This window comes from Sorex fumeus, unplaced genomic scaffold, assembly GCF_029834395.1.
Source record: "Sorex fumeus unplaced genomic scaffold, SorFum_2.1 ptg000063l, whole genome shotgun sequence".
Lineage (NCBI taxonomy): Eukaryota > Metazoa > Chordata > Mammalia > Eulipotyphla > Soricidae > Sorex > Sorex fumeus.
This window is the reverse complement of record NW_026606120.1, coordinates 71,112,936-71,139,039: the sequence shown is the minus strand read 5'-3', so window position 1 is coordinate 71,139,039 and position 26,104 is coordinate 71,112,936. Positions and strand designations below refer to the sequence as shown.

General features: G+C 49.4%; 1 protein-coding gene across 2 annotated transcripts in view; it reads left to right on the top strand.

Moving 5' to 3' along the window:
- Positions 1 to 26,104, top strand: part of IGF2BP1 (insulin like growth factor 2 mRNA binding protein 1) — a 40,126-nt gene that overhangs the window by 1,479 nt on the left and 12,543 nt on the right. For both annotated transcript variants that reach the window (XM_056127710.1, XM_056127709.1), the window contains exons 3-4: positions 24,696 to 24,744; positions 25,375 to 25,426. In XM_056127710.1, the coding sequence (XP_055983685.1) occupies positions 24,696 to 24,744; positions 25,375 to 25,426 (101 nt within the window). The remainder of the gene's footprint in view (positions 1 to 24,695; positions 24,745 to 25,374; positions 25,427 to 26,104) is intronic.

The following is a 26,104-nucleotide window of genomic DNA, read 5'->3' as shown; positions in this document are numbered from 1 at the left end:
AGGCAGCCTGGGGGCGGCGGGGGGTGGTGGTGCTCAGGGACTGTGTTCTGGGGGGGGGCGTCCATCGGGTCTCCAGTGGAAGAAACCTATTACTGGCTTTCCCACCCCCAACTCCGGATGTTGGGGGCAGGGAGGGAAGATTGGCCAAGATCTTGTAATGGGTGGTTTACAGCTTGTAAAAAAAATGAAGCAGGGGTTGAGGTGGGTCAGGAGATGGTACTAGTAGAGCAAGGAAACATCAACGGGGGAGAAAGCCCTTGGTGTTGGTTTTGGGGTATGGGGCCATTTTTCTGGCAGAGCTGCCCTGGAAGAGTTCCAAGCTACTGACCCCCAACCCCCTGCAGTGTTTGAGCAGGCCGCAGGCTCTGGCTTTCCCTCACTCTTACCTGGGTTTTAAGTGTATGTATTTGTGTGTGTTTGAGGGGGGTCCCCTTAGGCCCCCTAGGGTTTAAGTGGAGTTAGTGCCCATCCCCAGCAGAACCTTCTGTGCTTGTGCTTTAAATTTCTGCAACAGGCAAGGATTGTCCCCATCTTTCCCAGGACCCTTGGGCACTCTCATCAATACCTCCTACCAACTGAATTTTCCAAAAAATCAGCTTCGGCTGTAGTATCTTTTCCCACCCCCCCATTCCCTAACTCCTTCAGTCCATTGTTAAGAGGGACCAGCTGGGGTGTGAGCTTTGTGTTCAGGCTGTGAGCTGGAGAACTCCTTGGATGGATGCTGTGTGTGTGTGAGTTCCTCAGTTCCAGTACTTTCTGTTCTCTGGCAAAATGGGATGCCCAGTTCTGAGTCATGTTGAATTTCAAGTTATCCGTTGGACTCAGTCTAGGAAGTTGTTAAGGGCAGAGTATTGCTGCTTTCTCAAATCCCATGTTAGGCATGTTGACAGAACAGAGGTTTCTCTCCTGTTGCAGCTCCCAGTAAATCTTTGACACCTCTCCCCACCCCCATTTCAGCCTGGAACTTTCTGTATGCATTTCAGAGAGCCTGGAACTTCTGGGTGGGAAGAGTGAGTGGAGGACTGCATTTTTGTTGGGGCAGTTATTGAAACTCTAGATAAAAGTCTGTTCTCTGGCATAGCTTGAGATATTTAAGTAATATGGAACTGTTGTATCTGTAGATGATCAATATTAGCATGTGACTATGTTTATAGAACTTGTGATTTAACCTTAAGTGCTTGAGATACTCTGGTATTGGAAAGGCAATTAGAGTTAGGAATCAAGAGGCAATAAAACGGGAAAGAACATACTTATTTATTATTTTGAAATATTTCCTGGAGATGGAAATAAGAGAGAAACATACTGAAACCAGTGGGATTATTGAGAAGATTGTAGACATTTGAAGACTGAAATGAAGAGAAATATCTAGGATAATTGAACATTCTGAAATGTGTGGAAATTTTTAATTTTGCTGTTGAGATGCTTTAAAATTTAAAGGATAAGGGGTGAAAAGCAAGAGAAATAGTAATATGTGCTGGAACCCTAAATATTTATATTTAATTTCCATGGTGCTCTGTATTTATGGATCTTTTTCCCTGAGCCATCTGCTTGCTTTCAAGTCATTTCTAGGCTCCTTGTTCCCTCCAAAATGCATTACTGAGGGCTCTTTTGAGTGAGGAAGGGGTGGGGTTTGTGAGAAGATTGGGTACAAAATCTTCCTTTCCACATTCATATTAAATTAGATTTTTTGTTCTTTCTCTCCTGAAATAATTTTTGAGCATGAACATCAAGCATGTTTTATTTTTGGAAGGGTAGTGGGGATGATAAGGCATTTCGGTTTTTCTAGAACGAATTAAGCTTTGAAGTTTTAGAATTAAATAAAGTTTGTTTGCCTAAAGTTAGTTGGCCCTATCATTTTGTGTTCTTTGAGGAAGCCTGTTATATATATGTTTTCAGTCTGTCTGAAAAGTATTTCTCCAGTTGGTTTGTTACTTTTTCAATCAAATGAGTGTATAGAAGAAGAACCAGTTAATTGCCTATGACTAATGTTTTAAGTAAAATGAACAACTGCTTGTAGTTTGTTTGAATGCTTGTGTTTTTACTGTATTATATACAGTGAAAGATGTAACTACTCCTGATGCAACTCAGTACCAAATAAATTAGGACTTTAACTTTTCTGAAAGATATCATTTAAACTTAACAGCCTAGATGTTTCTGGCTTTCCATGTTTGCTTTTTTGAGGTGATATTTTTCTTTCTTGGGGAGATAATATTATTGTATCAGTAATCCCTGAGCAATCTGAATTTGAATTATTAATATATTTTGTCCTAAGTTTGTATCTTCTTGGTAAATATAAATTGTTCATTTTTTTAAGAGCCCAAGAGACAAAACACTATACATTTAAACCAAAACAAAATTAATTTGAATCTCTGCACTCACCTTCCTGAACCACCTTACTGTAATTAAGTTAAGGTGAACAGTTTTAAGCTTTCTGATTGGAATTTGTATATAGTCATTGTCATGTTGGGACAAAGAAGAAAAATCAAAAGCATTTTTTAACTGTTGTGGAAAGGGTTTGTGTTTTAAGTTGAGAGACTGAAGAGTAGCTAAGGGAAAAAGTATACTGGCTTAGTGGGAGCTACTTTAGGAAATAACTTCATTTTTAAAGAAATTAAACTTTTGTCTTCCTCAACACAAGATGTGCCTTTCTCTGGCGGAATGTGACCTTAAGATTGTATACCTGCTGTCACCAGGCTCCATCAAAATGAAAGGGTTGCTGTTAAAAATAAAGCAATATATCGTAAATATTTTTAGGTGAATGAAGAGTAGTGTTCTGGTTTAAAAAGACTGGTTAAAAAAAGACTGTTTTTCCTCTAAGCTGATCACACTGTTCCTTTATCATCCTTTCCTTTAATTCTCTAAATTAAAACCACTAAAAAAAATCTCATTCATACAAGTGTGAGAACTCTGAGAAGAGGAAGTTGTTCTAACTTGATTCTGATTCTGACTTTCAGCTTACTTTTCTAAAGTTTTCAGCTTTAAAAAAAAATCTACAAAATGAGGTCCTAAAATGCTAAAATTTTAAATGATTTTGAAATGATTTGTGGAAGCTCTAAAGAAAGAATTGGGTTACTCAATGTGAAAACAAGCATATTTTCTTTTTCTTTGAGAAAAGGGTTTGTCTTCAATGAAAACTGTTCCACAGGGTGAAAATGAATGAAAGGGGAATTAAAAAACAGCTTGCAGTGGTAAAAGGCATTTTTCAGATACTTTGAGTTGAAAGATATATATCTGACTTCTAAGTCAACAACTCTTGTCAGTTTGTCACATTTTCAGTATAAGATTTTCTAAAATGAGTGCATTCTTCCTTTCTCCTTTAAATAAGTTAAAAAAAAGATTTTTTAAAAAATTTCTCTTCACTGTAGGAAGGTGGAAATCAGAATTCTGTCTCCCCGTTCTACCTCCAAGTTGTATTGTACAGATTCACAAAACAGCTAGATAGATCCCCAAATTCCCCTCCATTTGCTGTGAAGTGCATTCCTTGACCACCTCCCTGCCTATGAGCTCTGTGGGGTCTGTCTTTGGGAAGAGTTGTAACTTTCCAGAAACTTTTGTTTTCTGACATCTAGTATAAAGATGAAATTTACTTGAGTGGTTTCTCAGGGCAAAGGGGAGGAATTGTTATTTTCATCACTAATTTATTCAGAATGTAGCTGGCTCTCCCAAATGTAAAGTTTTGATGACACAACTTTCTATGGGAAAAGAGCAAAGCGTTTTTATAATTAGGTTTTGGAGATGAAATACATGACAGTAGTAATTGCAAGAAACTTAATTCAAAGGTTCTGAGCTTCTAATCTTCTAAAATTACCTTAATATATGTCATTTGAATCTATTTTATGTGTTTGGGCTTACTTAGGCTTACTTTTAAGAGTTTATTCTATACTTTAATGTGTAACAGCCATTTTACAAATATATCCTAGAGAGAGGCTAGTGAATGTATAATTTTAAAACATTGAAAAACGAAAGGTTCAGATCTGGCTTAGTTGAGTGGAAAACGGGGGAGGCAGCAAGTGCTGCAGGTTGGGGTGCCGCTTTGGGATTTTGTGGTGAAGAAACGGGTGTTGGTTATACCTGTGTTGATTTGTGCCTGTGTGGTGGTGATGTGGGCATTTGAGTAAATACATGAGCCAACGGCATTTGAAGAACAGACCTTTTGCCAGCTGTTAGAATTTAAATGCAGCCTTGTTCGCTCCCCATCCTCTTAAAAGAATCTTAAAATGTGGCTAATGTCTTCCAGAAAGGGCAGCATAGATTTTTGGGATGCTCGTGTGGGGGGAGAGAGCAGGGGAGGAGAAGGAGCAGCAGGGGAGACTGGAGAAATCAGACAGGTTAGTCCTGGGTTGGAAATTCCAGACAGGGGAAAAAAAGAGAAAGAGAGAGATGGGGGTTGGGGTGGATTTCCCGCTTCCCTTTTAAAGCGGAGCGGCTGGAGGCGCACAGCGACCGACCCTGGGAGAGGGAGGCGCAGACGCTGGGCTGGGCTGGGCTGGGCTGGGTTTCCGAGACGGGTGGGAGATTGGGCGAAGGGCGAGGCTATTTTTGCTTTCCCAGTGCCTGCCTTCCCTTCCCTTTTCAGCGGGCAGAAAAAGTCTCCGGTGCTGGAGGCTCTTCCTGCAGAGCCGGCGCTGCCCTACCCCTCCCGTCCCCGGCCCAGCCTGCGTTCCCCCTTCCCCCTTGCCCTCTGCGCCCCCCTTCCTCCCTCACCGAACAAGCCCCGGCGCGAGAGAGGCTGCCACATGCCTGGGTCTGTGCACAAGGGTGTGTTGGTCCCAGAGCCCCCCAGAGCCGGGGCTGTGTGGCGCCTGCGAGCAGCCTCGCCTGAGTCTGGGAACCCCGGCATCTCGCTGAGGCATGGAGTTGGCCCCCAGCTGAGCTGGGGGGTTTCTGGGTGGGTTTCCATGCAGGGTCTTTCTGCTCTAAGGCAAAAACAAAAGGCCGCTGATGGATGGATACATGTGAAGTGGAGAGGAGAGAGGAGGAAAGTGAACCTGGGGGCGTGGAAGTTAGAGGATGAGCAAGGTGCAGAGGAAATGGAGGTGCCCCTGCTTGAGACTTTGAGTGACAGCAGCCCCGTCTCCAGGCTCGAAGGAGATCTGTCTGCCTGCCCCCAAACGCTGTGGGAACAGTGACCAAGGGAGTCATAGGAACCAGAAGGCCTGGGAGAACTTTCTCAAGGGCTGTGCAGGGTTTGACTCTGAGTTAATAGCATGTCTGCACCTAATTTCCACCTGTGCATATCACTTTTACTATTTATTTATTTTTGGGCCACACCTGGCTGTGCTCAGGGCTTACTCCTGGCAGCCTCTAGGTATCAGGCTTGGGATCAGATCCAGGTTGATCACTGGGTTTGGCTACATTGAGGAAAATGCCCTTCCCACTGTACTATCTTATAGCCCCTATACTTCTTACAAATGCCTGTCGGGACAAAAGCAAGAAAAAGCCTCCCTTTTTCCCTCAAATAAGGCACTAAATAAAGGGCATGCCCATTTGGTTCTTGGCAAAAAGTCTTTGGTACCAGAGAGAGCCTGTGATTGCCTCTCATCCACTTTGTCTCCTCCCAAGCAGGGAGATCTTCTAGTTAGACCCCTCCTGGGTCAGTCTCTTCCAGTAGCAAGAGCTTGTGGCCTGTGTTATTGTGATAAGGGGTCGTCCTAGTAGTGGGAATTGCAGAGTCAGCTTGGTTATTGGACGTGCTTCTTACGGTAGCAGATCTTCAAGGAACCATTGACAAATGAAGGAACCACAGGTTTGCCCCAGCTCCCCCCCTAAACACAGACCACTGGAATGAAAGTGTTTTGATTCCCAGCATTGGCAAAAACCTGATTGTAAAAAAAAAAAAGACCAAGCTGTAACCAGCTGCACAGAACAACTGCCAGGAACACAATTCTAGTGCACCATCCAGGCTCCCAGCCCTGGATGCTTTCTGGTGCCTGTCAAAAGAACAGAGAGGGCCAGAATGTTAGTACAGTGGGTAAGGCTCCAGCCTTGCATGTGACCAACCCTGGTTTGATCCTCTGTATCCTATACGGTCCCTGAAGCCCACCAGGAGTGTTAGTTGAGTCCAGAGCCAGGCCCCCCCAAATAAAACCAACAAACAGAATAGAAAGCCTGGCTAACCCTCAGTAAATTTTACTTTTATTTATTTATTCTGTATTATCTTTCTGACCCCACAGTACACTTTTTGAGTGAAATAACTTCAAACTGCTAAATGATTAAAATAAATTTTGATGGATTAGTACAGATATTTTTCAGATTTGTCAGGACAAGTTTGATTATTAGGAGGTGGAGTTTTGGTGACCAAAGGCGTGTAAGGGTCTTGGAGCATGGGTGGGAATTTTGCTTTCTGTTTGAGGAAGGTGTATATGACTGATCTTTTAGAGGAGGCAGAAATGGAGCTCTTTTTTTTTTTGTCTTTTTCCCTCTCAGCCATTTCCTTGGATTCTTGTCTATCCTCCTGAAATTTCCTTAGGAAAGGAGGATTAACACAAACTTCCAAGTTTTCATTTTCCAAAAAATGAACAAAAAACTTAAAAAAAAAAACCCTCATGCTTCTTTTTTTGTTTTTTTCTTTTTGGGTCACACCAGCGATGCTCAGGGGTTACTCCTGGCTCTGCACTCAGGAATCACTCCTGGTGGTGCTCAAGGGATCATATGGGATGCTGGGAATTGAACCCGGGTCGGTTGTGTGCAAGGCCCTACCCGCTGTGCTATTGCTCCAGCTCCAAAACTCATGCTTTTTTAAGCGTGAGATTCTCTTAAAAAATTAGTGCTTCATCTAGATGTTCTGGCCACTTGACATAGAAAATGCAAAGTCTGAGTGAACTTTGATTGAATAGTTTAGTTGATTGGCTAGAGTTAGAGTCTTCACAAAGAGAAACCGGAGAATTCAGAAATTAAATGTTCTGTGTAGGGGTCTTCAGTGTTTTGACAGCAGTAGCCAGAGAAGAATCACTCAGGAATTTGAGGGCCTCAGAGGGGATGCCCTTCAGGGGGAAAGACATTTACCACCTCTGGGTCTCACTGGACCCTGGACAGAAGAGACCCCCAGGAAAGCTCTCTCAATGTTGAAAACATGCTTCTAGGTCGGCATCCACTTGGGAACCAGAAAGAAACATCTGTATTTTCTGTGAATTCCTGTGACCATGAGCTGGTGCCATCTCTCATCAGCTGTTCCTGGGTTTTCAGGCCTCAGCTTCCTGTCTTTGGTCTCTGTGTGTGTCAACTTGGTGCATGCAGTACACAGGCAGGAGGTTGGGGTGTTTAAGTAAGCTGCAGTGAATTAGGTGTCTTATTATTTATGGGCCATGGCAAATGGACTTGTTTGTTTATTTTGGCCCATATCTGACTGCTCTAGAGCTACTCTGAGGCACTCCCAGAGGTGCTAGAAGATCATGTTGGATACCTGTGGATCAAACCTGGGCTGCTGCCGATTGAGCTATTGCTTCATCCCTGGGTGGGTTTTTTTTTTTTCCCTTTTTGGGTCACATCCGGTGTGTTGAACAGGGGTTACTCCTGGCTCATGCATTTAGGATTACTTCTGGTGGTGTACGATGCTGGGAATCAACCCGTCGGGCCGCGTGCAAGGCAAACGCCCTACCCGCTGTGCTATAGCTCAAGCCCACCTGGATGGGACTTTTGAAGGAGATTTTTGAGTGTAGGGTGTTTCCCTGTGTCTTGAAAGGCAACACCCCTTTAAGGGAAAGGGAAATGAAGCTTGCTTGAGCAAAGCACAGAGCCCCTTGGTCCTAGACACCATCATGCCTCCTCTTACTTATCCTCCTAGCCCAGAGGCTCATGTTGATGGGGAAAGCATGGTGGTCAGTGCTGTGCCTAAGAGAACTTAGGCAGTTGCTTCTGTTGTTAATGTTTTCAACTTGAGTTAGGCCCTTGCCTGAAACTTTTTTTTAATCATACCCGGCTGGTCCTCAGAACTTACTTCTGGCCCTGTGCTCAGTGGTTACTCCTGGTGGTGCTTGGGGGACCAGAGTGCTGGTGATCAAATCTGGGTCCGCTGTGTGCAAGGCAAGTGTTAACCCGCTATACTTTTGCACCAGCCCCAGATTTCACATTTGTCAAGGGTTAGAGATAATACAGTGGGTAGGGTACTTGCCTTGCAGGTGACCAACATGGGTTTGATCCCTGGCACCCCATATGGTTCCACAGTACCTCCAGGAGTGATCCCTGAGTGCAGAGCCATAAGTTAGCTCTGAGCACCACCAGGTGTGGCCCTAAAACAAACAAACAAAAAAACCCCAGCAAAACAAGACTGCTGTCAAAGGTACATTCTAGCATTGGTTAGTGGACAGCAGCTCAATCCCGCTGATCACATCGATGTAAGATTCTGAATGAAGGGTAATGTGCGAGTCTACTTGGGAATCTGAAGAAGGGCGAAACAAAAGTAGCTTCCCTTCGTGGTGGGAGATGGGACGGTTTATCCTTTTGTCAGGGAGGACTTGGGGGTCAGACCCAGCACTACATGTGTGGCATGTGGTCATCCTCTGAGCTTATTTCCCTGATCATGTTTGTCTTACATTTCTAACAATTTGGGAAATGGGAGAAGTAATGTCATGTACATTGTTCTTACAGAGGACACAGCTATAAGTGCTGTGTGTGTGTGCGCGCGCGTGTGTGTGTATGTATGTGTCTGTGTGTGTCTGTGTCTGTTCTAGAAATAGTCCCCAAAGATGTGCTTAGAACCCACCTTCAGATCCACTTCCTCTCAGTTCTTCCTGCCTCGAGGGTGCACACATGCTTGTGCCAAGTACAGGCCTATAGCTCCTTTTAACATCTCAGTCCAGGAAATGAGCATTCAGCCTTCTCTGTGGGGGTGGGGGAAAAGGCTTCCAATCCGGAGGTGATTGTGACCTTAATCAGTTACTATAAAGGATTTTTACAATTTGCAGATTTATGGAGTGGCATTTGGGATGGCTTGGGCCTGTCAATTTTTATGTATTTATTTATGTATAGGCTTTTGGGTTACACCCAGTGATACACAGTACTTGTTCTTAACTCTGCATCAAGAACTACTCCTGGTAGTGCTCATGGGATCCTATGGGGTGCCAGGGATCTAACCCAAGTCAGCCATGTGTAAAGCAAGTGCCCTACTGCTATACTGTTTCTCGGGCCCCTGGAGTTTGTCAACTTTTCATTAGATTCTTTGAGGAGGAGAAAATGCAGGGAGTCAGAATTAAAGAGGGGGTTGTTAAGTGGTATAAACTTGTTGAGACTGTTTGTTTGTTTGGGGCCACACTCCATGATGCTCAGTTACTCCTGGTGCTATTGGCTGTATCATTGCTCTGGCCCCAAGGCTCTCTTTTCAGAGTTGGACGTATTGATTCTGCTTTCCCTCCAGCTCTTGTCTCCTCTTTGAAGAGAGCAGTTGCTTTGGCAGGATTTGGAGACCCCTACAGTAAAAGCTACACAGACCTGGATTTGTGTGACTAGCCAGTGTGTTCAGCACAGAAGCTGGACATGGGGTTAAATGTGGAAAGTCTGCAGGGTTTGGAGGAAGTTTCTTTGCTCTAGTAGAGCATCACTCATCCTTCCATCCTCCTTATTTCATGTAAAGGGAGGGAAATCTCTCCTGGCGCTCCAGGTTGCTGATGGAGGAGGGACTGATGCTAGCTTTTGCGAGGAGGACAGTCAAGCTTGCCTCAGGATTCTGGGCTGTGATAAATTCGTGAGCTTCCTAGATGGACTCGCTTTTCCTGACCCCTCACAGACCATCTTGAATGAGTATGTCCTTTAACTAGAAGAGGAATGACACCTGACCAGTCCTGTGTGCCTTTGCAGCAACTTTAGTCCAGGTGTGTGAGTGGTATCTTGTGCAAGACACCAGTCCTTGGTAGGGAGTTTGTCTTTTTTTTCTTTTTGGGTCACACCCCAAACCTCAAGGATAGCACAGTGGTAGGGCGTTTGCCTTGCATGCAGCCAGCCTGGCCAGGCCGGGTTCGATTCCTCCGCCCTTCTCAGAGACCCTAGCAAGCTACCGAGAGTATCTTGCTCACACGCAAAGCCTAGCAAGCTCCCTGTGACGTATTTGATATGCCAGACACAGTAACAAGTCTTACAATGGTGATGTTACTGGGCCCGCTTGAGCAAATTGATGAACAACTGTAGGACAGCACTACAGTGCTACCTGAAACCCCGGTGATGCTCAGGGGTTCCTCATGGTTCTGCACTCAGGAATCACTCCTGGCCGTGCTCCGGGGACCCTATGGGATGCTGGGAATAGAACCCAGGTTGGCCACGTGCAAGGCAAACGCCCTACCCCCTGTGTTACCACTCCAGCCCCAGTATATATATTTATAATAATTCCATGTAAGCAAATGTTTAATGGGATGATACACACTGCTACAGTATCTGGTGCTTGAATGCAGATGTGGTATCTCTCTGTGTGTGCCTTGTCCTGTACACAAGGTGCTCCTACTTGTTCTTACTCATAGCTGACTCTTGCATGACCTACTCTCTGCCAGGAACTCTGAATACGGCGGGGAAGGAAATAGTAGTTTTCAGTCACTTCTCGAAGCTTTCAGGTTTTCATTTTGTCCTGGGCACTTGAGAAAATATTTCTGTGTTGTAAAATAACGTGACTTCACAGGTGCCCAGGACCATTTCTGAGCGTTCCGGAATTCAGCAGTTTTAAATCCATTCTCGTTGTTGTGTGGCTATCCCGTTTATTCCTGTCTGGAACTGTCACGCTTCTGTGCCACTGAAGCCCTCTGCTCTTCTCTTTCTCTCTCTCTCCAGGCCACTGCCACAGGTTAGCCTCCTCCTCCTATAGAAAGTTGTCGCCTGTGCCTGGATGGAATGTCACTTCCTGGGTTTTAATTTTGTGTGATTTCGGTTCCGTCTAAGTGGAGACAGAAAATCCCGGCCCTCCTGTATTTTCTCTGAGATCAAGGGAGAGGGGAGGCGCATAGAGGCCAAGAGTATGCTGCAGTGAATGGCGGCTCTCTCTAGCACGTTGAACCTCTGGGCCCAGCCCTGGTACCACCTCCACACCTCCATCCCCCCAGCACTACAGAGTGTGGTTCTCTGTAATATACATGAAAAGAGACTCCCCAGGAGTGAGCTTAAAGTGCTGGAGGTCTTGCTTTGTAGTAGGTGGGAACCCCAGGTCGGCTCACTGGCACCAAATGGTCTCCTTAGCACCATTGGCTGTGTGGGTGGCCTCAAAATAATGAAAATTGGGGTTGGGGATGTTCAGCAGTAGGGCAGTGGCCTTGTTTGTGTGATACCCTGACACCTTGCAAAAAACAAAACCTTTGAGCTAAGCTCTTTTTTTTTTTTAACCCCTTCCCCCCAGCTGTTTTTTCCGAGAGGAGAGGCAGAACAAACTGACACAGGGTCAGAGGGAAGCACCGGGGCCGGGGAACGGGACTACAAGGGGCCCTGTTTCCGGGGCCGATAGCCCCCAGGTTGGCAGATGTCTGCTTTCCCGCCTGGTTGAGGTTCTTTGCTCCAGAGCACTGTGTGTGTGGCTCAGTGGAAGAGACTTGAGTTCCTTCTGCAGTTCCAGGAGCAGGTCTTTGTTTCTGGGGCTGGCTACCGTTGCTTGCCCTAGCCCTCTCGAGGACCCTGCAGATAGTGTCTTTCCTTCCACACCAGCAGCTCCAGTGGGTAACTCAACCCAGGCCCTGCCTCGGTAACCAGCGGTGCTGGGGTTTAATCGCCAGCCTCCCTCCCTCTGTGCGAGTTTAGGAGGTAGGAACTTGTCGTCCTCTAAGGCTGGAGTCCTGTCGGGAGGTCAGTCACACCTGCCCTACCGTAGTGGATTCTCCCTGTTCCCAGCTGCCTTCCCTGCTCAGGTCATTAGGACTTGATTTTACTTTGTGTTTTCCTCTCCCCACTGGCATTTTCAGGCACTCGAGTGCTTAGGGGTGGGGGGTGGGGTGGGTGGGCCTGGGGAAAGACCACAGAAAATTCCTCCTTTGGCAGCTGAGAGAGGAGCAAAGATGAAGGAGCCCAACTGTGGGGAACAGGGGTTTGAATGCAGGCGTCAGCCTTTGCCCCCCTTTGCCAGATGCGTGAACTGGGGGCCTGGGGGTCAGTAGCTTTTCCATGCCTTCCTTGAGACTCATCGGATACTCCCCTTTCCAGAACTCCATGAAATTATCTGGATCCGTATTTTGCTTTGAAGTCCCCCACCCCCACCCCCTTTTGGCTCTTCTCCTCTGCACCAGAGCCTTAGGCTGAGTCCCCTCCCCCTTCCTTTTGTTTGGGTTTAACCCTGGGGAAAAGGGAGGTGGGGGAAGGGCAAGAATGGAGTGACTTCCCTTCCCTGTCCCTCTCCTGGCAGGAAGGGACAAAGAGTTGACCTTTGCTACTTGCCTACGGAATCATAATTCATACTTCATACGTGTCTTTGAGGAACAAGAATCCTGGTTATCTTTTTTTTTTTCTTCCTGACAAGCTGGCGCGGGCTTGATGGCGCATTAGTAACTTGCGGCCAGTGTCACCTTGGACTGGTCACACAATCTCTGAGCCCGTTTCTGAACTGCAGAAGCCTCTCTGTCGCCTTTGGGGGTTGAGAGGCGCAAATTTCACCTCCTGCGGGTAGGTCTAGGTTCACAGGTAGTCGTAGTTCACTAGGTTCAGAGGTAGTTGCTTAAGGCCCAAGGACTGTGAAGATGAGGCATGAAGAAGATGGCTCCTAATTGGTGACACCCCAAAGAGCTGGTGAACTGCACGGTCCCCCCACTCTCCAGGTGGCCTCACTCCACCTGAGGGTGAGAATTGCTCTTGTGCTTTGCTTGGGAGACCCCAGGGTGCTCTGGGACTGTCTTGGGAAGAGGGTCTGTGACGCTGGGCCCAACTCAAAGTCCCCTCCCTCTCCAGGCCGACCCCCTTCTCAGTGGGAGGCCTCCGTGCCTCTTCCCCGCCCAACCGAGGTCTCTAAGGAATGCCACCCCCCAGGCCATTTTCTCCCCTCCAGCCTCTGCGGCCCCTCTTCCAGCTCCCAACCAGCCCCCTACCCCCAGCCAGCTCCCACTTAAATGCTTGCAGGCCTGTTTGCAGGCGGGAAGCCCCCTCCCCCACAGGACCACCTCTGTTACAGCCCTGACCACAGGGAGGTCGGGTCTGGATTTACTGAAGGACCCTGGAGGGGGAGTCTGCCCCTCGCTGCCTGCCTGGCTCGCCTGGGCTCGGGTTTCGGCCGGTGGCTCTGCAAAGAGAGACAAAGGGCAAAGTCTCCGTCCCCACCCCCATCCGGCAGCCCCCGCAGGGTCCCCTCCCCCTCCTGGCCCAGCACTGTTAGCAGAGGCCCCCTGGGCCGAGAGGGACCCAGCCAGAGCCAGTCAGGGTTACCGAGGGGGTTCTGGGGGCAGAACATTCTAGATGGTCCGATCCCCCTCTCCCATGTGTGGTTTTTGGAGAAGGGGGACTCTCTCCCCTTCCTTGGCTCTGCCATCTTGGCCCACCCAGTGCTGGGTGGGGGGCGGGTAAGTGCTTAGAATTTCCTGGGTTAGGTGAGAGGGGCTGGGGGAAGGGGCAGCCCACGTGGGGCCCAGGCGTCGCCAGCCCGCCGCAGCCCGCTCAGCTGCTCAGACCTTCTCAATTGCCCGTTCATGAGGACTCCCCTCCTCCCCCTCAGCTGCTGCCCCCTCCCCCACCCCCAGCTGCTGCCGCCCTTCCCAGCCCCTCTCTTCTCCTCAGTTGCCCCGTGTGCCATGTCTGCTGTCCTCCCCAGGGAGAGGCTCTGTCCCGCAGAGAACTCCTGGGCCCTTAGGCCTCTGGCCCAGGGGGCTGAGGACCATATTGGATAAGGATGAGATTCCCCCGCCCCCTTCCCCTCCCCCCCACTACACAGCAGAGGGGCCTGCTGCTGCTGGCCCAGGACAGAACTCGGGTCGGGGTCCAGGGCGGATCAGAGCTGGCCCTGTTTGGATCCTGTCCCCCTCTCTCCACCGGAGAGAGTCTCTGCACTGACCGGGCTTGGTTGGCTGCTGAGGGGTGATGGTGGCCGCCTTGGCTGCTGGCCTTGTGGTAGAGGGATTCAAATGGCTGTGTCCCCGGGACACGTGGGAGTCCCTTTCTGACTGCCCCTCTGAGCTCAGTGCAGTGCAGTCGCCAGAGCCTGGAAAAAGTTCTGGAGGCAGCTCCTGTCCCCCCATCCATGGAGCAGCCCTGTGTCCTCTTCATTGCTGTCCTGCTCCGTCCTCAGCCAGGTCTCCGGGCTCCCCAAGCCAGATTCTGGCTCTTAAGCTCTCTGGAAGGATGCTGACATAGGGTGGGGGGCTTGGGGGGATATGAGAGCTAAACCAACACCTCTGGTGGGGCACGCGGCTGCGGGAGGGGGGGGGGGCCCGCAGGAAATGGTCTTTATAGGCGCAGCCCTGCTCCTGCAGGGAAAATCCCGGAAACTTCCCCACTGCCAGCCTGAGGCGGATGTGTCCTCAGCAATGAATGTGTGCGCGCCTGGGGGTCAGCATGGGCCGCACGCATCACGCTCAGCTTCCCCTAGCCCTCAACCCTCTCATGTCCTTACTGCTTCCTGTTGTACACCCCCTTTCCCGTTTGTCCCCCCTGCTTTGAGTTCATTCTGATGGTTTTGTCTTAACTCACACTGACTTGGGGCCACCAGGGAGTTAGACTTAACAAGGGCTTGATCATTGCCTGAACTCCCTCCCCCAGTGCCCCAGTGCTGCTCCATTAGAAGAAACACCCTGAGTATGTGTGTGTGTGGGGGGGGGCAGAGGGAGGTCAGTGGTAGAGCCAGTGCTTTATACACAGGAGATCCTGGGTTTGATCCCTGGCACTGCAAAACGAACAGAGCACGCCAGCCCCCGGATTCTCTTTCCTTTCATTGTAGAGCCCTCGTGGGCAGCTCGACTCCAGGAGGAACCCCTTGGGTGAAAGAGCCAGTGTTTGGGCCAGAGAGCAAGGTGGAGGGAGTGAGTGGCAGCTGGCCCAGGCCCACTTGGAATTGGTCTCCAAAGAGCTCCGCTCTCTCAGCTTCTGTTTTGGCTTCCGCTGGCGCTGCTCAGATGGGCAGGGTGGGTAGAAAAGCAAAACGCAAGCTCCCTTGTCAAATCATTAGTTTTCAAGATGAGTGAAATGAGCAAAATATTCATCCTCGGGGTTTGCTTCCTCTCTCCCACTTAGTGTCTTCCCACCGCACGTCACGTCTTCCCTTTACTCTGCTTACAAATCTGACAGTCATCCAGCCGTATTAGAGCGTAGTTAGCTCTTCTGCAAGTTAAATCCTGTGCCCAATTTAGAGTTGCATGCAGTCAAAGCCAGTTGGCACGCACTTAGCCATACAGAATATGGGCATTCTTCCTGCTGTTGGCATCGGCGCTATACAAACTTCTGCTGTGTTAACACTTCTTGTCAGCCCAAAGCAGTGCAGTTTAGTGAAAGGTGCATGAACCAGCCTAGGGGAGAGAAGGGTCCTGCCTCAATGCCGCCGGGCCTCTTTCTTGAACCTGTTTTCCCATCTCCATCTAAAATGAGGGAGACTGCTTAGGACCTTCTTCGGCTTGGGGCTTACCCCTCTCCTGATGCAGTGCCTCCGCCCAGATCCTCTAGTGCTGGTGTCATGCGCCTGTGTCATTTGTTGATCACAGAACAGTAGTTTTGCTATGCTGCCATACTGCAGCAGGAGTCTGCACAGAGGAGTGGCTTAGCTGGCTCAGTCCAGTGTCTGCATCTGCCCTGGAGATTGTTCTCTCCTTCCTGCCTCTTGCCCAGTGCTAGTCCGAGTCAGCACACGTGGGCGACTATGTGCCAGACTCTTTTCAGACCATGTTTTGTGGGCCCCCACGTGCGTGTCAGTGGGATCCTTGCCTTGCAGTCCCCTCTCCACTTGCATTTCTACCTTGGGATGACACCTCTTCCTGGGCTTGCACCTTCCAGAGGTCAGTGTTTTCTTTTCCGGCTGCTACTCCTGTCCATAGCCCACCCGACAGCCCGCCTGTCTGGCTGCCCTGCCTCTGGATCAGCCTGGCACAGAGCCCAGGGCATCGCGCCAGCTCCTCCTCCCCTCCTCTGTCCCACCCCCTTTCTCAGCTACTGCTATGCCTGGAGCGTGCCAGGCCCGCCCCCTTCAGAGGCTTTCCTGGACAATTATTTTTCTCTCCTACCTCTTTATCCTATAGGGCTGGGGAGGCAGGCCGGGGCAAAAAGGACCGGGTGGGTAGTGATCTCATGGAAACAGCAGAAGCTGTCCTCTGGAGGGTGACTTGTGCTGAGAGAAGCGGCCAAAAGGGAGCCCGCCCTGGGGGCTGGGGGGGAGGTGAGTGTCTGAACTTTGTAAGGGGTCTGCAGGGTCACCTGCTTCTGAAGGGTGTCCGTGAGCAGCCTTCCTTCGCTCTAGAACCTACTCTCCGGTTCCTTCTCCAGCCCTGGCTAGTTTTGGGCTTCCCGAGAGCCAGGTACGTGGCAGCGGCTTCATAGCCCCGTGCTCTGCCACAGCCCCACGCCTCGTACCTTCTTTTATAAGAAGTGTGTGCACAGTGTGCACGGTCTGTAAACGTTGGTTCCTTATTGTCCCATTAAAAATGAAATGAGTGAAGCTAAGAGCGATAGTGAACATTCAGAACATAACCCAGTCGGTGTGCAACCAACATAAGCAGTGAGGTTTTACTTTAAAGAGTTTACTTAGTTTTAGGGCTCTATGGTTTTATATTTAGATTCTAGACAGCCTCGTCCATTGCGGTGGTAAGTTTTTAATTGGAAGTATTTGCTCTGTATTTTGGTTGTGGTTGTTGTTTGGGGCCCTGTGCTGTTCCCGGTTCTGGGTTTGCTTCTGGAGGTGCTTGGGAGTCCATGTGGTCCCTTACATTGAGCCCTGGCCTTTCCTGTACAGAGCATGCCATCTCTAAGACCCTCTCTGTAGATTTCTTAAAACTTAGAAAGGTTAAGTTATACAAACAGTAGTTAAATGCAGTGAGCAGTTGAGTTCCTTGGCCGTAGCTGCCACCTTCCCGATGCTTCCTAGACACCTGAGCTTCGTGGCCACCACGGTGTGGACAACACTGGCTCAGCTCATGTAAGGGCCAAGGAAGTCTATAGGGTGCTGATGGCCACCACAGGAGCCTTGTGGCATTGAGGAAGAGCCTGAAAAGTCACTGGGTGCTGACTGGTTCAGTGAGCCTTAGGGTCTAAGAATGCTTTGCTCACTCTTTTCAAGGACCAAGCGGTAAGAACCTCTAGCCCCAGTCCAGGGAAGCTTGTTTTCTAACTGCCTGGGGCTCATTATTTATTAGTAGACATCTTTCAGCTTTCCTAAAGTTAAAACTGTAAGTGAAGAGGCCCGAAGTGATAATACAGTGGGGGGGGGGGGGTTGCCTTGCATACACCAGGGTGGGGGCACGGTATGGAGACCACATCCCTGGCATCTGATGTGGTCCTCCAAGCATTGCTAGGAGTGATTCCTGAGTACAGAGCCAGGAGTAATCCCTGAGCATTGCTGGGTGTAGCCCAATAAATCCCAGCACCCCTTTTCCCCCCCAAAAAAAATCCAACTTGAATTTTAAAAAATATAAGTGAATTGGGAAGAGGGGTGACTTTTTTGACTTTGGGTTTATGGATAGATTCCCGGTCTAAATTAATTCCTGAAATCTGGAAATTGTATACAGAGTGATTATATTTTTCTGAATATTCTTTATTTTGGTTGTGTGTATGGGGGTGGGGAGCACACCCAGCTTGCTCAAAGCTTACTTCTGATTCTGTGCTCAGGGATCACTCTGGCAGGCGGAGGGACCATACAGAGTGCCTGGAATTGAACCTGGGTCAGTTGTGTGCCAGGCAAATGCCTTTCCCACTGGACCGGTGCTCTGGGTCCCGAAAGGAACATTCTTATTAAAAAACCTTATCCCAGGTCAAGGAGCATTTCCTTCCTTCCTTCCTTCCTTCCTTCCTTCCTTCCTTTCTTTTTTTTTTAAATGTAGGAGTATTGTTATTTATTCAGCATTGATTAAGCTGATTGAAGTGGGCATGAACTCCATATTACTTTTTTTTAAAAGTTTTTTATTGAATATCCACGAGAGAGACCATTACAAAGCTGTTCATAATTGCGCTTCATTCATGTAATGATCCAGCACCCATCCCTCCACCAGTGTACATTTTTCATCACCAATGTCCCCTGTTGCCTTCCTGCCATCCCCCAACCCCCCCCCCCCCCGTTCCCCACCCCCAGCCTCCCTCAATGGGAGGAACTTCCTTCTTGTGCTCTCCTTTCCCTTATGGTTTGCAATACAGTTTACTAAGAGGTTATGGTGTTTGTTCGGGGCATTCAGTATTTTTATTGGGACGGAAAGGCTGGAGTAGCTTTTTAACTGGGTGACAACTTTGGGGTGTGGATGTGACTGCCAAAGCTTCAGGAAGTACAGAGAGGTGGGGGGGAGATAGCCCATCCTGACCCCAGGAAAGTCTGGAGATTTTAGTCACAAAACCTGCATATCAGAATTTTCAGCAGATTATGTCTTGAGACGGTGTAGTCAGGCTGAGGGTGTGGCAACAATTTTGGATTGTGGGTAGGCGGCTGCTGGGGGCTCTGCTTGGGTGGGCTCCAGGCTGACCGCCTCAGGGAGCATTTTCTCTGTCTAGTCCTGGGTTCAGAGCTTATATTCCTGTATAGACAGAAAGCAGAGGTAGAATGCATGTATCATTCCTTTAGGCTCTGGCCCCACAACCCTTCTTTTTGTCTTGTCTTCACGAAAAAAAAATTTTTTTTTTTCCTTCAGGTAAATAAGTTTGATCTGTGTGGGGACAGAGGCCCTATAAACATGGATTAATTCAATAGTACAGCGGGTTAGGTGTTTGCTTTGCGTGTGGCCAACCTGGGTTGGATCCTTGGCACCCCATATGGTCACCCTCCCCCCAGCAAGGTATGATCCCCAAGTGAGGAGCTAGGAGTAAGCTCTGAGCTGCGCCGGGTGTGGCCCAAACATGGATTCATCCAGGTTCCCCTTTCCCAGATAAGAGGAACTGAGGTTGAAAGCACTTGCACGGCCCCCACTGGCCCTGCAGGTCTCTGAGAAACTGCAGCTGGGGCAAGGCCAGGTAATGTCTCTAATCTGGAGTGATCCTGTTTAATCCCAGATCTCTGCCGGAGATGAAAGTCCAGCTTTGACTCTGCTCGGGGCCTCTGGGAGTTGGGGCCCAAGCTTGACAAGGTTTCCAAAACCTGCCGCCGCCTCTGTACCTTGCCCCCACCCTGGTTTGAAGGAACCTTTTTTGGGGAAAGATGAGGCCATCTGCCCGAACCGCATGGCACCTTTCCTCAGCTTTGGGTAGGAAGAAAGAGAAACAGGTTTGTAGAGGATTAGAACAAGAATAGAACAATCTCTTGGGTTCCCTGGCGCAGTTTGGTCTCTTCTTCCAGAGCACTCAGTCTCTGTTCCAGGGTGCATTCTATTTCTAGGGGTCTTATTGCAGTGTCCCTCCCTCTGCCTGTCCCATGGACTCCTCATGGATGGGTTCTTATGCCGAGGACAACCACCGGACAGCCCCATTCACTCAGAGCCATTCCGAACCTGTCATGAGTGCACTAGAATTGTTATGGTTTCCCACTTTCCCCTTCCCTTCCTCTCCCCTTCCCTTTGACACTGCCTGATGACCAGGGTCGCACACGCGCATGTGGCACTTGCCTCCGGTGCAGGGGCTTGCCAGCACTCTGCTGCTGGGTTGTGACTTTGGGATGACAAATGGTGGTGCAGCAGAGATTACTACTCATACCTTCAGAGAAGGCATTCTGCCGTGGAGCTGTATCCGGTGGCCTGGGCATTTTTTTTTCCATTTCACTTAGTTCTTTTATCTCATGGGAGGAGCCGTTCTTTGTGGTGTTTTGGGGACCATGGAATGGGGATCAAAGCGGGGCTTCTGCATGTAGAGCCTGAGCTTGAGCTATTTGAACCATCTTCTTGGCCCCCTAACCCTTCCTGGAGATCTGAGCCAACCAGTCAGCAGCTGTTCAGCGCAAGGGTATGAAGAAGCGTACTGAAATAGCCTGTGTGCAGGTGTGGAGATTGATCCGTCTCCTGCGCCGTGCTGTTGGCCACATGCAAGGCAGTCCCTTTGCCCTGTGCTCTCTCTCTGCCCTCTAAAATTGCTTTATATATGGTTTTTGGGACAGACCTGAAATGCCCAGAGACGACGCCTGGCTCTGCTCAGAGATTGGTCATCGGGGGCAGGGGATCAAATTGGGTCAGTAACATGTAAGCAAGTCCCTTAAGTACCTAGACCCTCCATTCTTGTTTTGAAGCAAGTCATAGATGTGGAATATGGTCTGTTTTAGTTTTTGTAGTTTTTCAAAGACAAGAATTTAAAATTGCTATGTACTTAAAAACCGTAATAACAAGGTCAGAAACAGTGCACAGTGGGTAAAACCCTTGCCCTACATGTGGCTGACCTGGGTTCAGTCTCTGAGCACAGAGCCAAGGGTAATTCCTGAGTACCATTGGGCGTGTCGCCCAAATAAAACACCCAAGAAATAAGAAAAACTCGAACAGTAATTGGTATCCAAAAATTCCTCAGTCTTCAGCATGCCATAGGTTGTCTCCAACCAAGGTGGAATATGGGCCGTGTGACTTACTGGAGAGGGGCACCTATTCAGGCTCACTGTGCTGTGTGAACCCCAAATATTTTCAGTCTGTCTTGGCTCTATTTCGGTAAAGGCTTTATTCCTTTTCTGCCATCAAAGAGGCAGCCCAGGGGACAGTGCAAAGTTTGTCTCAGGAGCTGGGTCGCTGAGGTAGAGGCTTGTGTGTGTGAAGCGCTGGGTTCTCTCCCTGCCACTACCAACAAGAAAAACAAATCTCTGTATCGGGTCAACCTGTGGGTTCAAATCTTGGCTCTGGCTTCCAGTCCCTGTGTAACTTGGGGAAGGCACTCAAGCCCCCAACCTTGGTCTGAACAGCAGCAGGAAATGCCACCCTCCTGCGGAACGGGAGGCTTCGGGGAGGTGCTGAATCTCAGAGCCTGAAGAGCTGGGCTGTTCCTCCAGCATTACGCTGCTTCCAGACTGACCTGCTCTGCCAGGGAGAGCCCTGGGCCCTCTGACGCCAGCTCTCAAGGGTCCCTGTCTCCCTGCCACACTCCCTGCACTGTTGCATACAGGACCACCCCTCTGCTCTCTCCTGGACAGGACTCTGAGGTTGGGAGGGACAGCCCCTTGTTTCCCCTGGCCCTCATGTCCCCTTGTCCTCTGCAGCTTTAGAGACACTACTTCCGGGCTTCTGCTCCAGATCCAGTATACCGGGGGTTAGGGCAGAGCTGCAGGGAAGGAATGAAGCCCCTCCAGGTGCCACTCCTGGGCCCTTTCTGCCTCTTGCCCTCCCTCTCTGCTAGCTTCAGGGTGGGTGTGTTCTCAAAATTTTAGGAGTTCTCTTGCCCTTTCTGAACAGTGGGTGCCAGGAGTTAGAAGTTTTGGGGCCTGTTCCCCAAAGAGCAAAGGCACTGTCTGGTAGAAACAGCCACTGGAGTGCTTACTGGAATGGGGCAGACCAGACCCCCTGTGTGTTGGGGAAGTGGGAGTGGCAGTGGCAAGGACTCCTCCAGGCCTTCAGGCGGTGGTGTGTCCCATGACTTCTTTCTTCCCCAGTTGTGCAGAAGCCTAAATATTTTAGCAGCTGTTACCATCAGCTCGTTGTGGGTCTTGCTTGCCTGTTGCTTCCCAGGCCTGTCAAGGCACCTGTAGGATCCTGGGTCCTGCGGTAGAGGTGGGCACTCGTGCCGCAGCAGGCGCCCTACTGCTTTACACCTACCCCTTGAAGACCACACACTCGCTCATCACAGTTTCCCAGGGGAGGAATCTCAAGTATGGAGCTAAGAAGAAACCAGCTTGCCTGGAGCTTCCTCGGGATGGCCCCTGCGCATCCCCTTTGGGCCCTCTGCTGGACATGCCTGTGGGGGTGAATGAGCTCCCTCGAGCAAGGTCGGGTGAGGGAACACTGGGTAGTTCCCAACATTTCTCCATGTGCTTGGGGCCTGAAAGAAATTAGGTAGCACCATCTGTAATAGGAACCAGACCAAAGGCTGACAAGACAAAGGCTCCTCCTGGATTCTGTTTTTTGTCAGGGTTGGGGCCTTTGTTGGAAAGTTCGGAGGCCTGAAGGAACCTAGAGAGGGTTCCAGGGACAGAGAGTGTGAGAGAGTGAATGAGTGTGTGTGCGCGCCTGTGTGTGTGTGTGTGTGTGTGTGCGTGCCTGTGTGCGCGTGCGCGCTCATTCTAGTGCTCACCCTAGAGGGGTGGGTGAGTCTCTGCCATTGGGGGTGGGAGTGGGCCGCCAGGATGCCTTTCCTTTCATTGGTTGGGTGGCCCTGCCCTCCTCCCCCTCCCTCTCCTGGAACATTCCAGACATTCCAGACTGCCATTGCTTTCAGGATATGGATTAACATCCCAAGCAGAGATTTGATTTCACCACTGCCATACCCTTCCTGACCCTTCCTAACTGAAAAGAAGGCCCCTAAAAGTAGTTTGAAGGGGGGGGGCACTTTTCACCTGACATCATGCTGAGAGACCGCCTTGAACGCCCTTCAAATTGCCTTCCACAGTGGTGTTGCTTTAGACTCTGCTGACTGGTTTGAACTCTCAGGCAGGCAGCTTCTACCTCCTTGCCCTTCAGAAGAGTTGCTTGAGACAGCCCCAGCTTGCTGTGTCCTCCTCCCTCTGTCATCCAGTGGGGTCATCAGCTTCCGCTCTTTAGTGGAACATTTTCACTCCTGCACTTGCGTCCATTTGGTCACGAGTGAGTTGTAGGGAAAGTGCCTGGTGCTGAGGGTCTCCCACATGACCCTGAATTGAGCGTGGTGGGTGGTGATCCAAATACCTACCTAGAACTGGGCTTGTTTCCGATCCCTGCTGTTTGTTGAATCCTCAATTTTTGCTGAGCAGCCCAAATGGAGAACTGGAGATGGATGCTTGGCCTCTTCTTTCCTCTAAATTTACTGAAGAGGTTCCCTAACAGAGAGATCTTTATCTCGCAAGAGATTTTCTTCATCGCTACTTTCCAGTCAGCTAGACGGCATCTTAAGAGGCCCCTGCTTTCCTGTTTTGTAGCTTGAGATGACAGGGTTGAAATGGGGAGAGCTAAGTGAAGGTGGAGGCAAGAAACATTTTACAGTGAATCAGAGCAGCTTTTCCCAAAGTGGGGGGTACTGGTGTGTATGTGTGTGTTCATGTGTGTGTGTGTGTTCGTGTGTGTTCGTGTGTACATGTGCTGGAACAATGTGGGATACTTTTTTGTCTGTTCACTTTAAGAAGCTTGATTTCCATAGGGGTGCTGGGGGATTTTTTTTTGTTTTGAAAGGGGGTGGGAGTGGTAGGCTAAATAAATTTTGGGACCTTTGGAGTTAAGAACTTGGCAAGAGCTCACTTGGGGGCTCCATCATTTAGTTTCAATGAAGCCTCAGAGCGTTTCTGTTGTTACTCAGAAACCCAGTTTTAAGGACTAGAAATAAGTTTTCTTGCTTCTTTTTTCCCTTTTCCCTTTTTCCCACTAGAAATTTATTGGGCCATGACCCTCCCTAAATTAAGTTTGAAATTTACCAACACAGTTCAAATCAACTAGAAAGACTCAGGGATCAGGTTTGTTGACCAGTAGGTGAGCTCAGAGGCAGCCTTGCAGTTGGAAGCTATCCCCACCGAAGATGGAATTCTAAAGAGGCAGTTATTTTGGGGGTTTTGTTTTGTTAATTTAGGGATCATACCCAATGGCGCTCAAGGCTCACTCCTGGCAGTGCTTGGGTTACCATATGTAGGTGTTGGAGATTGAACCAGGTTTGGCTGAATGCAAGGCAAGCCCCATACCTGCTTTACTCTCTCAAGTCCCTTACCTGCTCTACTCTCTGGCCCTGAAGAAGCATTTGAACAGTAAGGAAGGAGAGTTGAGGTGCTGGGAGAAGGCAGTGAAGCTGATATCAATAATCCTGGGTTGTTAAATATTAATCACCTCCAGTTTAGCATTCACTAATACCACCCCGTCTTCCGCCCCAATGGATTTTCTTCCTGTTAGATAAGAGGAAACTGAGCTTCAAAGAAGTTATGGAAGATTTTTTGGGGAGGAAGTAGTTTGGGACCTAATGATTTTGGGTCACTTCTGGTCCTGCTCAGCGGACTATATGTGATGCTGTGGATTGAGCTGGGGTCAGTCACATGTAAGATAAGCACTTTAGCCTCCCATGCTATCTCTATCTAGCCTTTTTAACACATAGGTGCCACTGCACACTATTGGTGAGTGACATTTGATGTGGGTTAATTAACATGAATTGCAGCACTGCTGGTAATGTGCTCTAAACAAGTTATTTTATGGAGTTGAGTAACTCTGGTTAGGGCATTTGGTTCTGTCTGTGAGCACCGATGATAATTTTTTTTTTTCTTTTTGGGTCACACCCAGCAATGCACAGGGCTTACTCCTGGCTCATGCACTCAGGAATTACTCCTGGCGGTGCTCAGGGGACCATATGGGATGCTGGGAATCGACCCCGGGTCGGCTGCGTGCAAGGCAAACGCCCTACCCGTTGTGCTATCGCTCCAGCCTCCCCCATGATAATTTTTGCTCTCTAAAGAGAGGCCCTCAACGCCAAACCGTTCGCAAGGCTTCTCATTCATAGACTCTGAAGACTGTTGAGCAGAAGGTAAAGAGAGAACACTGGGACATGGGGGTTGGAGCCTGTAGGTCAGTGTATGCTGGAACTCACACCGTAAGCACACAGAACCACCACTAACCCTATTCTTATCATTTCAGGAGTCGGAAAATCCAAATCCGTAACATTCCACCTCAGCTTCGATGGGAAGTAAGTGAGTGGGGGCAAGTGGTATGGGATGGTGGAGGCCAGAGAGTCTGGGTGGGCTGCTCTAGCCTTTGCATGGGTTCCTTTAGTGGTGGGGCTAGGCCAGTGCTGAGAAGGGGGTAGGCTGGTCTCATCTTCTGCAGTAAGGGGGGCACACCCAGCAGTGCCCGTGGGTTACTCATGGCTCTGCGCTCTGTTCACTTCTGGCGGGGCTCAGGGAACCATGTGGGGTACTAGGGAATCAAACCCAGGTGGGCTGCGTGAAGGCAAGTGCCTTACCTGTTGGACAGTCTCCCCAGGCCCTGGGACTTGTTCTTAGCTGACTTGAACTCTGCTCTACCTCCTCAGGCCACGCCTAGCCAAAGAGGCATTAGAGAGAGATGAGTCCCAAACCGTGCTGCCAGAAGTTGGCCTATGGATTCAGGTGGTTGGATCTGCTTCAGTGCAGAGCTGAACGAAGTTCTTTGAAGCCACCATTAGAATAGTGTCCCAGAAAAAGCAAACGGAGCACTTGGTCCCCATGCAAGGCTCTGCCTGTGGCCAGTGCTGGAGGGCCAGGCACCCAGAGACAGGCCTTGTGAGGCTCCTGGAATGCTGGACACCCCCCCTTCCCGCCTTCTTTCCCCTCTGTAGGTGCTGGACAGTTTGTTGGCTCAGTATGGTACAGTGGAGAACTGCGAGCAAGGTAAGGATGGTCGGGGTGGCAGTGGGGGGATGGGCACGAAGACTGGGGAATCTGCTCTGGTCTGATTTTTCGCCCTGGCATCATCTGCCTGGCCTACCTAAAGGAAACTCAAAGTTGTTCAGAGAGAGCTACCCCGGACTGAGAACACAGGCACGACATGGCCCATTGTTGACAGTGCTGCCAGGAGCCAGGATGCTGCTTTATCTAGTGAGAGCCTCCTCTAGTCTCCCTGGGCCTGGGTGGGGTGCCAGGCCCCCAGTAACCGATGGGCCACAGTAGAAAGATTTCAGGTGTAGGGAATTGTTGAGAATGGTCATTCTGCATTTACTTTAAGGAAGTCTGCATCTCTCTTCCTTTAAAAGTTCCAAAATTTGGGACCAGAGCGACAGTACAGCAGGTAGGGTATTTACCTTACGTGCGGCCAGGCCAGAATCAGTCCCTAGCTTCCTATATGGTCCCCCGAGAACTGCCAGAAATAATTTCTGAGCTCAGACCTGAGAGTAACCCCCGAGCACTGCCGGTTATGGCCCCCAAATAAACAACAAAAAAAGTTCCAAAGTTATTCTTTGGGGATGTAATAATCAATACACTTCAAACTCTGACCAAGCTATGTGTCTTGTTTAGTTTTTTGTTTTTGGGCCACTCTCATGAGTGATGCTCCAAGGTTGCTCCTTGCTC